The sequence below is a fragment of the Eucalyptus grandis genome, chromosome 5 (genome assembly GCF_016545825.1).
Source record: "Eucalyptus grandis isolate ANBG69807.140 chromosome 5, ASM1654582v1, whole genome shotgun sequence".
Classification (NCBI taxonomy): domain Eukaryota; kingdom Viridiplantae; phylum Streptophyta; class Magnoliopsida; order Myrtales; family Myrtaceae; genus Eucalyptus; species Eucalyptus grandis.
Genome location: NC_052616.1, coordinates 59,030,152 through 59,045,772, shown reverse-complemented (window position 1 = coordinate 59,045,772; position 15,621 = coordinate 59,030,152). Strand labels below are relative to the sequence as shown.

Genomic DNA, 15,621 nt, shown 5'->3' with positions numbered 1-15,621 from the left:
TACCAAGTCATGACGGGTGATTTTCCTTCTCTGAAACATCGCTCTTTCATTTTATCCCACCGTAAGAAAGCCCTGCCCTTCAATTTCTAGGATACTTTTGTAATCAAATCTTTTAATATAGTTTCCGAGCCAACCAATAACTTCCCATGCAGTTATACATCCATCAAAACAAAGAACCTGTACCTCAGTGAAATTCGTCAAATATATCGCGGCCTTTGCAATTTCCAAGACGATCTGACGGCAACAATCACCAGCTTCGTTGTCTCTAGCGCAACCCCCACATATTTCACATATCTCATAGCCGTCACACCCTCCATAGTATCCACCATCGCCGTAGCCAATGTCACACCCCAACTCTAACAAAAATAGGAATGATATGGTCGTATTCTTGCCTGAAGGATGTAGCCTAAAACAAAACCAACTTGCTGACAAAATATATACACATTTATATATTTGATAAAACAGGGAGTTGGCTACAGGATTAGACATACATAATTCATACCCAATGGTATACAAAATCCAACTACCAAAATTCTCGTTCATCGTTCTACTAGCTATTAGTTGAAAAACCTGAAAACAGAGAAATGAATGGGGTAAGCAACTTGTTACAACTCTCCCGCCATAATTAGGGGAAGATGTGTTTCTAGGGATGTCCATGACAAAATTTATAGAACTTAAATTAATTTCTGACCAGAAATATCTTAATTTCTATTCCTTAGACGAATTTTTGAGCAAAGAAACGCGTTTGATAATAACTCAAAATTTTTGTTTTTAGAATATAAATTTGTTTCATAACGGAATAAAATTTTTATTTCTAAGAGGGTAGCGACAGTAGGGGTGAGCGGTTCCCGGTTCTTTACAGGTTCCGCTTGGAACCTAGAACCTGGAACCTACCCTCGGGTACAGGTTCCTCATTTTTTGGAACCTGGAACCTACCCGTCAAAACCGAGAACCTGGAACCTACCCTGTCACAGGTTCCGGGGTCGGTTCCGGGTTCCAACAGGTTCTTTTTTTTTTTTCATTTTTAGTTAAAAAAAATGAAAATGAATGCAGCAATAATAAACAAACTTGTCATTCATTGAAGATAATATAACACAAACAGCAAACAGCATTTTAGAAGTAATAAACAAGCTGTTTTTACATTCATGAGTGTAATAAGAGCCAATAGTTCGAGCACATGATGGATGAAATGTGCTCTGACAATGGCCATAATTGTACTGTAGGCATAAGAGCCAGACTTAGCTTCATCTACTTATAATGAACACAGAATTCATAAAATCATAAAGGTAAGTTCACCTACACGTTTCTATCAAATGGTGTCTTGGGAAAAATTGTGCATTCCCTGCTATCTTACTAACTTTATGCAGGTGGCATACCTGGGAAAACTTGTTTAAATCAACAAAAGACTCATAGCTCATGCTTTGATGCAGCTTCTGATAAAGTGTCTTCAAGTTCCCAAAGATTTTCGCCAAAGTCAGCACTCCTCTGCTGGAAATTGGAATGGCTGGATGATCCCTCCACTGAGAACGAAGAGGTAGAAGGCCAGCACATTTGGATGATGCAAGTCAGCAAGGCCAGCACATTTGGATGATGCAAGTCAGCAAGGTTGATTGCCTCATTCCAGAAATCATATCTCTGTCTCAGCATAGCAACAGTGCCAAGGATTCAGAAAGAATACTATTAAATATCAAAAACAACAAAAAGCAAGAAGATCCATACTATTTGCTCTTGCTCTGAGGGCTTCCCAGAAAAGCACTTATCAATATCATTGATTCTTTTGATGGCTACATCAGTACCCCTCCATTTTCCTTGATAAACAGTCCCATAAGTGCCAGAACCTAATTCTCGCAACTCTTCAAGATCACCGTTCTTAATTATCTGCAGAATGGAAATCCAAGCAAATTAAGAGCTGAGTCCCAGGAAAGCCAAACATGTATCATAGTGAAGCAAATCTCTCACTTGCAAGCGACCAATGCCATCTGATACTGGAAACCCGAAATTCATCCTCTCTGCCACTATAGAATTAGCATCCTACATGAAAATGTCAGATGTACATGATCATCAAAATGAATGCACTTGAAGGACAAACCAACCTCATGTATACAAACACTTTATGAACACAAAAGAGCTCAATCACCTCAGTGTCAGCTTCTTGCTGCACATTTTTATCCTGGTATGCTTCATGAGTGGAGTCATTTCCTTCATAAACTGTTAAATCAGGATTAGAAGGAAGAGCCGACTGAAGAACAGAAGCAGCTACACCCTCAGCAACATTTCGAAGATCTTGCTTGATGAGATCCTCTGCTGAACCTTCAGAAGAGAAATTAAACAACTATTAAAAAAAATATATATATATATATATAAAGGGGAAAAACAGAAAACTAACTTTAGAAACATAGAATATCGGTCCTATAAAGAACAACCTTCGGAAGATGGAAAATGTTCTGAATTGACATAGTTTGCGAGATTATTGAATGGTTGCTGGACTCCATCCTCCAACTGTAGGCCAGCAAGGTTATTGAATGTAGAACGACATAGAAAGAGCTCCATTATTCTTGGAAATGGAGGACATAATAGTCTCGTCTCATTGATGCTTCAGAGCGCGGCTCGAGTCTAAGTCTTCAAATTCCCGTTCTCGCACGCTGTACGTTCAAGGAAGGGGCCAAAAACCACCCAGAACGAGAAGAACCACAAGAGGAAGAAAGGCTCGAGACGAAAGACACGGCACGTCCGGAATACGAAGAACCAACAAAAAAAGGGGGGAAAAGGGGAAAAAGGAAAAATATATATATATATATATTCAAAGTTAGATGCAGTTGTGTCCTGGCCTCTGCGGGATTGTTTAGATGAAATGGACTAATAAATTTTTCTCCCAAAAGGGTAATGAAGCAAGAAAGAGCAGACAGTCTGAACTAAACGACCAAATATATTCAAACGTAAAAGCCAACCCAGCATCGTTATATGATGTCATGTTGCTGCTTTTCACACTTGGCAACCCAGGTATCTAGGTTGTCCTCTCTCGGTCTCTGCAGGGGAGCTCAAAGCACCGTGGAGGACAACTAATTGTCTCATATCACAAGAAATGACCAAGTTTGTGAATTCTGTGTATTCAGGAAGATTCTGACAAGACAACCGTGCATGGACAATTAAACTAATGGAAAGCCATTTAAAGCTTGACCATATTCCTGTCGAATGTGCAGGTCCTGTGTGCCCAGCCCACAACAGAATTCACCATGTCTTGAGTAAATAATATATAAAGTGTACCTCCATGAACAGGTTTCAGTGACAGTTCAAGCTGCATGCCTCGAGGGCACCAGCTGGAGACAGGCTAAGGAAAAACAGGGTCAATGTCTTATTCCGATTCCTCATGCCAATTCAAGTACCATCATTTACTTAAATATATTCCACCTCGTGGGCTGCAGTTCACGAGAAACCTTGCTCCTTTCCTGTTTCCACCAAATAAAAAATAAGGATCAGTCAAGTTTAGCATCACTTGACAAGGAAGAAGGCAAAAGAGGAAGAACTGGCAAAGGGTTCATGATCCCTGTTCATAAATGAAAAGTATCACAATGACTATCTCACCATCTTGCTGTCCTCCATTATCATAGTTTGCGAGATTATTGAATGTAGAACGACATAGAAAGAGCTCGGTTTCGACTGATAAAAAGAGAGAAAGCGCACGGAACATTCGTAACGCACTTGATGGAGGCCAGCAAGATGGTGAGATAGTCATTGTGATACTTGATCCTCTTCTCATCCTTGAGAGCCTCTTTGATGTTGATTAGCGGCGGGCTCGGGTCGTCCATACCTGCAGAGACCCAAGTTAGAACAGACAAAGGCAACAGATTTGAGCATCTTTTCTTCTTCAGTAAGTCATGACTGGATTAAGAAGACCTTCAACTTCAGTGAAGATATTACAGAAAGATGTAGCATCTGTATGCTAGTTGCCTTTTTTCTTTAAAGCTCGGCAGACTTACCATTTTCGGTAATAATAACAGGCGGGTTCCCGTACTTTGTCTTGATATAGTTCATTAAACTTCTGAGCCCCTGAGGTACTATGTACAACCATATTGAACTCGCCTGCAAATCGACATCCGCATGACAGTTTTAGTTAGAAAAACAACTGGAGAGAAATTCATGCATTGCTAAAAATACATCACAAGCTATCATTTGAACGACACACTTCATTCTAAATGATCTTTGCCTTAATCAAATCGAAAGTTTCTTGCTGTGCTGGGAACTAACGTACCCTGTCTCCAATTGGATTGAGTATCCCATCTCTAAAAGCTGAAAACAGCAGCAAACATAACTTAGCACCACCAAAATTAAAAAAGAGAAGACCCAAACAACTAAAACTTCCAGATATGCTAAGAAGGGTTACTTACACACAGTGACAGAGCCATGCTGCTTTTGCTGCACAGGATAACTAAACAGCTTAGTAACTCGGCATGCTGACGTTCAAATTAGGAATGCGCATCAGGGGTTGATAAGGATATACTTTAGTCTTTTGAGGAAGAGCGGCACCCCAGGTAGTTTAGCTTGTATCTCCTCAAACATTTTATCCACTCTAACAGCAGGAGGGGCTCTTCTGAATTGGGGGCTTTCTTCAAACACGTCAAAAGGTTGTTCGGTGAGCTGCATCGTTGATGGTCACGGACTATTCATTAGCTTATCGGAAGATGTTGCATTATAACTGACACCGGACAAGATATAAGAAACACAATTAACAAGGCAATCAGGGGATAAAAAAGGTGTCTATCAGTCATCAAGGAAAATGTTGCAGCAGACAGGATATAATACTCACAAGTCCTTTCATTTCAGCTAATCTAGTCAGGTCTCTTATAAGCCCACGCATGTCACACCGAGCAGAGAAGTTCACCACAGCCCATTTCTGTATCTTAGCTGGCTCAACAAATTTCTGCAGAAGAGTGAAAAGATAGCATAAACAGACTTATTGAACACAATAATTGGTGGCAGATAATTCAAATAACCTTACTCTGAAAGCTCCACCGTCCATTGCGGGGGAAGAAATCCTCTCCATTGCCCACGTTTAGCTGGGAAGGAAGCCACGGAAGTTTGTGTTATTGCAGATGATTGTCTAACAGTCCATTGCAAACAAACAGAATTTCTTTTTTTCTTTTTCTTTTTTTATCCAGCAAACAAAATGCAAAAGGGAAACTAGTAGTGGCACCTTAGGAGCCGGTAGAACGCGGCCTTCAACTTGAGTAAAGCTATTGCTAATTGTTATACCGCATGAACGCAGCATAGGTTCAGAATCATAGTTGCTACGCTCCAATCTGATCCTTCACTTGAAACTAATAAATCCAATTATGTTTCCCTATGGAATGGGTAGGCATCATTAGATAATACAATTGAGATGAGGCATGAACATTTGATTGTACTTAGAAACAAGTCTAATGGACTTACCACATATATTCATTCCGCTTTAGCTGATAAACTCTATTTACCGGCCATAATCTCTGCATTAACAACTTCCATATCTAAAAAAAACAGAAGAAGAGAGATTAGATAAAATATTCACTTATAGATATACAAAAAGAATTACAATATATAAAGATATAATCAATGTCACTTACCCAACTCAAATTTTTCTGCATTCTCGATACACTCCTCAACATCAATCAATCTTCCAATACGAACGGCTCTCAACCAATCTTGAGTGCAAATCAAAGCTTCCACTACTTTGGGAGTTAAAGAACTTCGAAAGCCATCAAGCACACGACCCGATGTACTAAAAGTTGATTCGGAAGCAACGGTAGATACGGGAATGGACAAAATATCTCGAGCCATCAAAGAAAGGATCTTATATTTTGAGCCATTAGTCTTCCACCACATCAAAAGGTCAAGATTAAGATCATTTTCATTTTTTTCTTGAAGATACTCATCAAGCTCGGACTTGTTGTCATCACACCCTTATTCATTTGAGTATAATTTTTTTTTTTCCAAACTTGGACGTCATACTTCTTTATTCTTTCACTACCACCCGAATTGACATTGGAAGCACTACCACTTGCACCCCAACTATGGCCACCAACATTTTGATCACTTGAAATAAGAGAAGATTGCTTATAAAATTCATACAAACGCTCAAATGCATCCTTCACCTTGTAATGCATCTCTTTAACTTTCAATTCATCATCATAGATTTGTCCATACAAGAAAGTCACATAATTCAACTTGGCCCTAGGATCTAACACAACCGCAATCAACACCATCATATTCACTTTATCCAAGCTTCCGTAATATTTATCAAATTTTTCTTTCATTTTCACACCCATATCTTGAAGCCTAGGATCCGAAGCATTGACCGCATCTTTCAAATATCTATACAAAAGAGCTATTCCTTCAAAATAATCATTTGAAGTAACATACGAACTCCCTGACATCCGATTGGTGGCATCATAGAATACTTTTAGAAAATCTGAAATAATAATAGCATTTTCCCAATCATCATCAATAGGAGTTTCATGGTTCAGCTCACTTGCAAAAGATATATTGTCTTCTTCCATTATTTGGAAAGCTTTTCTGAACTTTATAGCTGTGTCTAACATGAGATAAGTGGAATTCCATCTAGTGGCAACATCAAGAACTACCGAACCCTTATAAGTGATCTTTTCACTCTTAATGCAAGTCTGAAATGCATTGGCTCTTGCGGGAGAACTCTTTACATATCTAACCACATTCCGGATACGTACAATAGAGTCACGTACCGTAGTCAAGCTATCTCTCACAATTAAATTCAATATATGAGCTGTGCATCTCATGTGCAAAAAACTACCATCCAATATCGACGACTTTTCTTTGGAAAATTTATCCCTCAAATAGTTAATTGCAACATCATTCGAGCTAGCATTATCCACAGTGATTGTGGACACCTTCTTTTCAATTCCCCACTCTTCAATACATTTTTCCACCATTCTCCCAATCTCCCTACCCATATGACTATGCATCACCACAAAATTGATGATTCTTTTATGCAACTTCCAATTTTCATCAATAAAATGAGCAGTAAGACACATATAATTCAGATTTTGAATGGAAATCCATGTGTCGGTTGTGAGTGCGATCCTAGAATTAATCTGTCGAAAATAATTCTTCAAATAATTTTTTTCATCTAAGTACAACTTCATGCAATCTTTGGCCATTGTGAAACATGATATGTGTTTGAAGAGAGGTTGTAACTCACCGACAAATTCACGAAATCCAACTCGCTCAACCAAGGAAAAAGGTTGCTCATCAATGATGATGAACCGAGCAAGCATCCGCCTACAACGTTCTTGATTAAACGCCCATGTCGATAAGACACTACCGGTAGTAGAATCTCCTCCTGACTTGCCAGCCACGTCTACATTACGTGGTGCAAAGAACTTCTGTCTCTTATCTACGTTACGGGGGAACCTCCTGCATGTGGTCAAGTGCTTCCTCATCGCAGAAGTACCATTAGCAACACTATACTTAAGCATGGTCCCACAATGAATGCATTTCACTTGATTTGGTTTTCCATCCTTATCATTAATTCTAGTATAATGATTCTAGCATTCCGATGTATATTTCTTATCAAGAGGAAGATGACAACCGGCCTTACTTGTGGCACTCGTGGTAGGGGGTGCCTGTTCTTCATTTTCATGGCCAGAATACTCCAATTCCGTGATCGGACTCATCTCCTCATGTCTCTCCACCTCCATTGATGTGTTATCTTGATTCATTAACTTTGCACTACACAACAATAACATAATATAATTAATTTAGTTGATAACAATGTTAATGCATACCAATGGTGTATAGAAACATAATACAACACTTTTATACATAAACTAAGTCTATTATGTTGAAATACAGCATATCAATGGTGTATAGAAACATAATACAGCACTTTTATACATAAACTAAGTCTATTATGTTGAAATACAGCATATCAATGGTGTATAGAAACATAATACAGCACTTTTATACATAAACTAAGTCTATTATGTTGAAATACAGCATATCAATGGTGTATAGAAACATAATACAGCACTTTTATACATAAACTAAGTCTATTATGTTGAAATACAGCATATCAATGGTGTATAGAAACATAATACATCAGTTTTATACATAAACTAAGTCTATTATGTTGAAATACAGCATATCAATGGTGTATAGAAACATAATACAGCATGAACCATGGGAAAGTAGACCAATTTCAGTCTTTATTTCATCACCTACCTTTGAACCAGAAAGATTGCAAAGCTGTCTCACTAAAATCTACAAGTGATGTTGAAATTTGATGGTCCAACAGTGTCGAGAAAGCCCCTGACTGAGTCAATGACAGCTCTGCTGCTCTGGGACAGCATGGAAGAGAATTTAAGGCCAAATATGTGAACCTAGAGCACAAACATCAAGACATCAAGAAAAAAACAGGACAGTTTTAACTTCGCCATCACAATGACGTCAGCCAAATTAAAATCATCCAACTGTATTATAAATTTATAAGCATACATCAACTTGTAAAATAAGAAACTAGCTTTGACTTCTAAAGCCAATTGATATTTCTTCATTTTCGCTATGATAAATACATATACAATAACAGTAACATCGTATTGTCAAAGAGGCTTAAATTTTCCAATATTTTTTGCCCCAAGAAATTCGACCTACTAATTTGGCGGGTTACAAGTTACAAAATATTACTCACGTGCAAAATTAACTAAATATAAACATAGAGCACGTCTATATTTATAGCTCACTAATCAGAAGATTGGTTGGAGGAAATTTCCTCCCGTCCTACTAAGAGTAAAGGAGAACACAGCGCTATAAGAGAATAAACGATTTAGCAAGCATTCACTGGATTTGTGCAGTACTCAGTCAACAACCTTATCAGTGAGTCTCGCATGTGTTAGGGAGAAGAAATCCGAAACCACGTCATGCCATGAGCGCATCATTCGTCAAAAAGCTATTATAAAATCTGCGTTTGGATCATGTGTGGTAGATTATTCTAATCGAAAAGCTTCAATTTCCTAACTGCCAGAAAGTTACAGTAAGTCACAATGAGAACTGGAGATATCCCCTAAAGAACACACATCATCCAAATCTCAGTTTGTTGCGTCTTTAGACAATGATGTCTATGCCCCATGTTTGATCATGTTGTTCTCTTATTTCTCAGCAATGTCCAGCAGCTACAGTTAATCTTATCCTACACATACCCTCGCTCACCACATTGCTTTCTCATATTTTACTCATTTTTTTTGTCATTCCATCAAACATTTATAGCCCTATTATATGATTATATCATCAAGACAGTGTTGGTTGACTGATATTTAAGCTAACTTTTTTCCTAAAAAAAAAGAAAAGGATAATTGACAGAAAAAAGCAGGACAATGAGCTGCTCTAGTTTACTTTCTTTTGTACAACTCCAACTATTCTTGTTGTTAAGTAACAGTTAACCTACCCAAGAGCCCTCTTAGCAGAAGAGTGATGTTAAAAAGCTGGATATAGTGAAAAGTAAAAGCAAAGGTTAACCCAAAATATGAATGGAAGGCGAGTGACGTCGAGGGCGAGCGACGGTGGCGTCGAGGGCGATCGGCGAGCGAGGTCAGCGGCGGTGGCGTCGAGGGCGAGAGGAGGTGGCCTCGGCGGTGGTCGTCAAAGTGGCGTCAGGGCGAGTGACGATGGCGTCGAGGCGAGCGACGGTGGCGTTGAGGGCAATCCGGCGAGCCGAGGTCAGCGTGGTGGTGTCGAGGGCGAGCCTCGAGCAGGGGTCGGCGTGGTGGCGTCGAGGGCGAGAGGGTGGCGTCGGTGGCCTCGGCGAGCTAGAGGTCAGGGTGGTGACCGGTGCCGTCGAGGGCGAGAGGAGGTGGCCTCGAGGGGGGTCGGCGACGGTGGCGTCGAGGGCGAGCAACGGTGGCGTCGAGGGAAAACGGTGAGCCAGGGCCTAGGGGTCAGCCACGGTGCCGTCGAGGGCGAGCGGAGGTGGCCTCGATCCTCGAGCGAGATCAACGGCGGTGGCGTCGAGGGCGACCGACGGTGGCGTGGGCGACCGGGGGTGGCGTCGACTCGAGCAGAGGTGGAGAACGGACGAGCAAAGAGAGAGAACTGTGAGTCTGTGAGTGAACTGTGAAACGAAGTGAAAGTGTCGTGTGGAAGAGAGAGAACAACTTTTAGGGTTTCTGATTTCTGTAGACCTAATTCGACTATTTGGGGCTTTTTAGTTTTTTTTACTTTTAGCCCTAACCGGACCGGTTCCGGTTCCCAGTACCGGTTTCGGTTCCGGTTCCAATGGGAACCGGAACCGAGAACCGCCGGTTCCCAAAAAAAGGAACCGGCCTCCTCAGAACCGGGAACCGAACCGGAACCTCCCCCGGTTCGGTTCCAATTCCCGGTTCTACCCGGAACCACGCTCACCCCTAAGCAACAGGCATCCGGCGTTTGGTGACTGGCAAGGGGCAGTGGGCAGCAGGCATCTAACTGTTGACGGCGGGCGTTTGGCATCCCATGAGCAACAGGTGGGTGGCAAGCAATGACAAAAGTGAATAATTAGAAAAATTTTCATTTCTCATTTTTGTTCCAAAAATTGAAAAGTTAAAAATTTTAACTTAGGATTTATGTTCCAAATCTATTTCGAAATTGTATTACCAAATAGATTTTTGTTTCAAAAATGTTCCGGGAACAGACAAAAAATAGAAAAATATAAATTTTATCATGCGTGCCCTAAGTAAACTCGAGTTGGGGACCAACGATCCTCAACCAGGGCGGACTCTCCCAAACCGCTACCTCACACGATTGGGATATTACAATTGATATTGATCTATCTATGAAGTCCAAGCTAAATGGGAGTTGTCATTAGCCTATTATGGTCAACAAAGAGCTAAATAAGGCATGGGAAGATATCTCACTTCCTACACAACCTGGAATCTAGGCCCAACCTAAATGGGAGTTGTCATTAGCCTATTATGGTCAACTAAGAGCTAAATGAGGCATGGGAAGATATCGCACTTCCTACGCAACTTGGAATCTAGGCATGAGGACACCTACTTAGGTTGGACTTCATGAATAGATCAATTTCAATCATAATAAGCATGAGGTGGGGATTTAGGAGAATGTGCACAGTCCCCCACTCGGCATTACTTGTAAACTCATCTTCCTCAAATTGTGACGGGAGGGTCAACAGCTTGGCGACTCCAAAGTGCTTCTTTGTGATTATATATATATATTTTAAAAAAACTTTACATTCTTTCATTTGTTTTAAGGGAATAAGGTATTTGCTAGCGGCATGACCACTTACTAACCCTGTAAATAATAGGAAGGAATATTTTAGTGCATTAATCATGCGGATTGAAAAATTGAAAACAACAAGACATTACCCTTTAGTTGAATTCGCCTTGTTGGGAGTTTGACATTTCCCATCAGGAACAACAACTACCTCCCGATGAATAAATTGGAATCTATACAACGTCACTCCCCATCGATATCGCCATTTGGTAACAAAACGTCCGAATGAATCTATCAAGAACACGTGACCCATGTTAGAGACTTTCAGTGGGTAAATTGGAACAGATACCATGTTACCCTTCATTTGAATTTCTTCTCATGTCTATGTACACTCGTAGCCCTAAAGCTTGGAAGTGCCAAAGGTATTTCACATAGGATCTAGAGTAGGGGTGAGCACGGTTCCCGGGTAACCGGGAACCGGAACCGGAGGAGGTTCTGGTTCGGTTCCGGTTCCCTAAAAAGGGAACCGAACCGGATTCATAATTCAAAAAAAAAAAAAAACCTAACTTTTCCCCCGCAAGATTTCCCCCTCTCTGCGGATTCTTCCCCCCCTTTCCCTTTCTTCTCTCTCTCTCTCTCTCTCTCTCTTCTCCCATTTTCTCTCGTCACATCACTTCCTGCCCCCCCAACTTTTCTTTTCTTCTCTCTCTCTTCCCTTTCCCCCTCTCTCGGCCGAAACCCTACCCCTTCTTCTTCTTCTTATTTTTCTTCTTCCTCCTCCTCTTGCCGCCGCTCGCTGCTTAACCCACCACCACACCGCCGCCCCACGCCCTACTCACCACCACCTCTTGGCCACCGAACCACCACCACCCACCCCTCGTCCGACAAGCCATCTCGCCGTCCGACAAGCCGATCGCCGAGGCCGCTCGCCCGAACCCTCGCCGCTTGACGCCGCCTCTCTCGTGCTCTACCCATCGCCGAGCCGCTCGCCCGAACCCTCGCCACTCGACGCCGCCCTCTCTCTCGTGCTATGCTCGTCGCCGAGGCCGCTCGCCCGAACCCTCGCCGCTCGACGCCAATCTCTCCCGTTCTCGCCCGTCGCCGAGGCCGCTTTGCCGTCGCCAACGCCGCTCGCCCTCGAGGCCGCCGCCGGACGCCGCAGCCACGCCGCCACCGCTCGACGCCGGTCCGCCGGACTCGTTTATCACAAAGCCTAAGGGTCCCCGTTCGAAACATTGCGATTTGCCTTCTATTGAATTCGGCATTTGCCGGATCAATCAAGGTACGGTCCTCATCTAATCTCGCTTTCCGTCGATCTTAAGGCTTGCTCGGTTATTTACCATGACTTTGACCATTGGTTCAACTTTGCATGTTAATTATCCCGGTTGAAGTTTATGGTAAGGATTCTTTCCGACTGAAGTTTTTTCACATTTCAGAAACTATACGTGTTAAGAGAGAACTTCAGCACCTCTAAGATGAAGTTCTTGAAATTTGACACCAATGGCTTTGAGAAGATGTTATTCAGCGCCTTTGCATGTCAAAGGAGACAAAGATTGTGCTTACATCATTCTACCGCCCCAATCTACGTTTTCTGAGTTTGTTGTTTTCTTTTGTTCTAAGGATTGGATTAGGTTTTTTTGTGTTCATAGGGATATTTAAGTGCTTGAAAACAGAAATATGCACCAGCATGATTTTTGGTAGATTTACTCCTAATATGAACCTGCTTTGTTAACGTGTTAAGCATAGCGAGAGAACTTCTTCATGGACTTACAAAAGGATTTCCATGTTTTGATAAAAACATATGGTTTGAGAAGAAAGATCGGTGACAGCCAGCATATCCAATAATTCAAATTTAAAAATGAAGAAAAAAAAAAAAACCTGTTGGAACACTGGAACCGACCACCGGAACCTGTGGCCCGTAGGTTCCGGGTTCTTGGTTCGATGGGTAGGTTCCGTTTCCAAATTTTTTGGAACCCGTACCCGAGGGTAGGTTCCAGGTTCCAAACGGAACCGAACCGGAACCTGGAACCGCTCACCCCTAATCTAGAGTGCCTACTACGATCCATCTAGAAATTAAAATGCCTTTGGTGACTCATCTAGGACTTCACGCCTAAAGCTCCACGCATAGGATTTGAGATGCCTATAATTCCATTCTCACGACTTAAGATGCCTGTGGTTTCACACGGGACTTGAAATGCCTAAGTTTCTAAACGTAGGGCATGAGACGCCTAAGTTACTCACCTAGGTCTTTAGATGCCCAGGGTTTCCACACCCAAGACTTAAAATGCCTAAGGTTACTCATCTAGGACTTTGGAGCCTATGGTTCCACACTTAGGACATAAGAACGAAGGCAACGGCTTACAAATTTTTATGGAGGGAAGAAAAGTCTGCAAACTCTTGCCATTCGAAAGAAACAAGTAGGGTTCCTAAAACTACATCATGGACGAGAGTTGTTGCCCGCTGGGCAACTTGCCCCGTTTTATCACCTGCAACAAAGGAAATAGGACATCTTATTTCCATATTCTAAATGGATTCAATTTGGAACGACACGCACCATTTTGTGCCGAAGTGGATGATTTAGCCTTATCGTGATTCCTTGGTAAGAGGAGCTGTCACCATGGTCAAACACACTCCTTTATCTGCAAAATGAGAGATGGAACAAGTCATTTCCATTCTTGGTTGAACTATGTTAAATCAAATGATTAGGTCTCATCAAGGCTCATTGGCAACTTCAGAATCTCTTATAATATGGTGAGTTCACATCATGGTCGCTCGCCATGCAAAGAGTACTCCAATCAAGCATAATCTTAATCTGGCAAATAAACAGCCAGCTGAGCAAATTAAGACTACAACACCAATCAGCCGAGTAAGACAATATACAACCAGCAAGCATAACCTCAATCCAGCAAATATGATTCATTAGATGCCAAAACGAATTCATGGCCCCTTGGAGTATACGTTACTTGTGGTGTAAGTCAACATGCTTTGCTCATCTAGATAATTGATTAAATGAATCTATATGCATGGCAGAATATCAGGATCAGAGACAACATACATGGATGGATTTGAACAACAAATCAAGTAGCCATGGCACGTGGACGTCTTGGCCATAGTCCAAAATCACTGGAAACAGAGACGCTGTAAATGAGTCGAACAGGTAGATTACACAACAATCATTCCAAACACTAAAGCATAAGAATGCTTCTCGAAATTGTATTCCGAATTTCGTTTAGGCATTTTAACGAACATTTGGCGATCAGTTCAAAAACAGAACACGGAGTCATAACCGAAGTGTCAATTCCGATCCAGACAATTGCAATGACATCGGAACGCATTTAAACTCCTACCAACAGATTCACCATCACCGTTTCTACGCTCACTTGAAACCTTAAAGCACAAACCTCGGATTCAGCTCAATAAACAAAGCAATGACGTACCTACCTCGGAGCCTGCCTTTGGCCGCGAACGGCGTCGGAATAGAGGACTGAGGTCTTGGCGGAGGTGGCGGCGGAGGTGGCGGCGGAGGCGATTGGCGTCCGCGTAGAAGAAGCTCCAAAATAATCTCTCGATTCTGTGTTTTTTTCGCTTTCGGCTGTGACATCTCTTTCGACTTCAGTGATCGGCGACAGGGGGAAAAGAGAGAGACCTGTGCTTTCTTACTTCGTGGGGGCATACGTCGGGCTCTAAGCTTCATTTATTTCATGAAAAATAAATAATTTAAAAAATATTTTATTTAAATCAATTGCTTGTATTATTCGTAGAAATGAACGGACGAAAAAAAAAACATTAGTAACAAAAATTTGGATACATAAATTATTATTAATAATAAAAATATTTTTTACTAACTAATTAATTTAAGTAATACAAACCATCACCTTTAGGGAAAAAATTGAATCATTATCCTTCTGTTTTTTTAACGAAATAAATGGAGTCTTGTTGACACAAAATCCGGATAATAGCCTGGTTCCTAGGCTTGTTTACATGATGGGTTCTTTTTATATAAATTAGACCATTTCTGATTTTGGTGGATTTGGGTCGCGAATAGTCTGAGGATAGCTTTTGCAAGCTGTGCAAACTAGACTAAGACCCAATTAAGCCCTCTTATCATTTATTTATTTATTTATTTATGTTTTATTATATATGTTTTTTTTTATTTTCGCAAAAAGATTACCTAAATTGTCGACAAAAAATTCAGGCATCAACATGACATCTTTAAATATTGTCATTGGAGTTCCACATTCACCATAAAATATTTGTGCTACATCCGAAAGAGTTTATCATTATTGTTATGCCATTATGCTAGTAGGACTAGAGTCGTGGTAATCCTACACCATGGCGTGATCAAACTTACGCTACAAAGGAACCAACCAAAATGTCAAGATGATGATAAATGATCGAGGGGCAACATACATG

The 15,621-nt window shown here is 41.2% G+C and overlaps 2 protein-coding genes across 5 annotated transcripts; both read right to left on the bottom strand.

Annotated features, from left to right (window-relative positions):
- Positions 1–1,059: 1,059 nt before the first annotated feature.
- On the bottom strand, positions 1,060–2,761 carry LOC108957941. Its single transcript, XM_039312456.1, has 5 exons — positions 2,424–2,761; positions 2,138–2,310; positions 1,960–2,031; positions 1,720–1,878; positions 1,060–1,635 (listed from the first exon to the last, which is right to left on the bottom strand). Exons 1-5 carry the CDS (start codon positions 2,548–2,550, stop codon positions 1,408–1,410), a joined length of 759 nt encoding a protein of 252 aa, XP_039168390.1. The 5' UTR covers positions 2,551–2,761; the 3' UTR covers positions 1,060–1,407.
- On the bottom strand, positions 1,060–5,321 carry LOC104429181 (protein argonaute 4-like). Of its 4 annotated transcripts, none has more exons than XR_005551097.1 (7): positions 5,192–5,321; positions 4,992–5,054; positions 4,805–4,918; positions 4,499–4,635; positions 4,386–4,426; positions 4,168–4,287; positions 1,060–1,135 (listed from the first exon to the last, which is right to left on the bottom strand). XR_005551097.1 is itself a non-coding variant. In XM_039312457.1 (7 exons), exons 1-6 carry the CDS (start codon positions 5,264–5,266, stop codon positions 4,210–4,212), a joined length of 504 nt encoding a protein of 167 aa, XP_039168391.1. In that variant the 5' UTR covers positions 5,267–5,321; the 3' UTR covers positions 1,060–1,135; positions 4,168–4,209. The 4 variants fall into 4 exon arrangements, 3 of the variants coding, with proteins under 3 accessions (XP_039168391.1, XP_039168392.1, XP_039168393.1); XM_039312457.1 differs by having other exon boundaries at positions 4,390–4,426; XM_039312458.1 differs by having other exon boundaries at positions 4,386–4,413.
- Between the last annotated feature and the right edge of the window lie 10,300 nt (positions 5,322–15,621).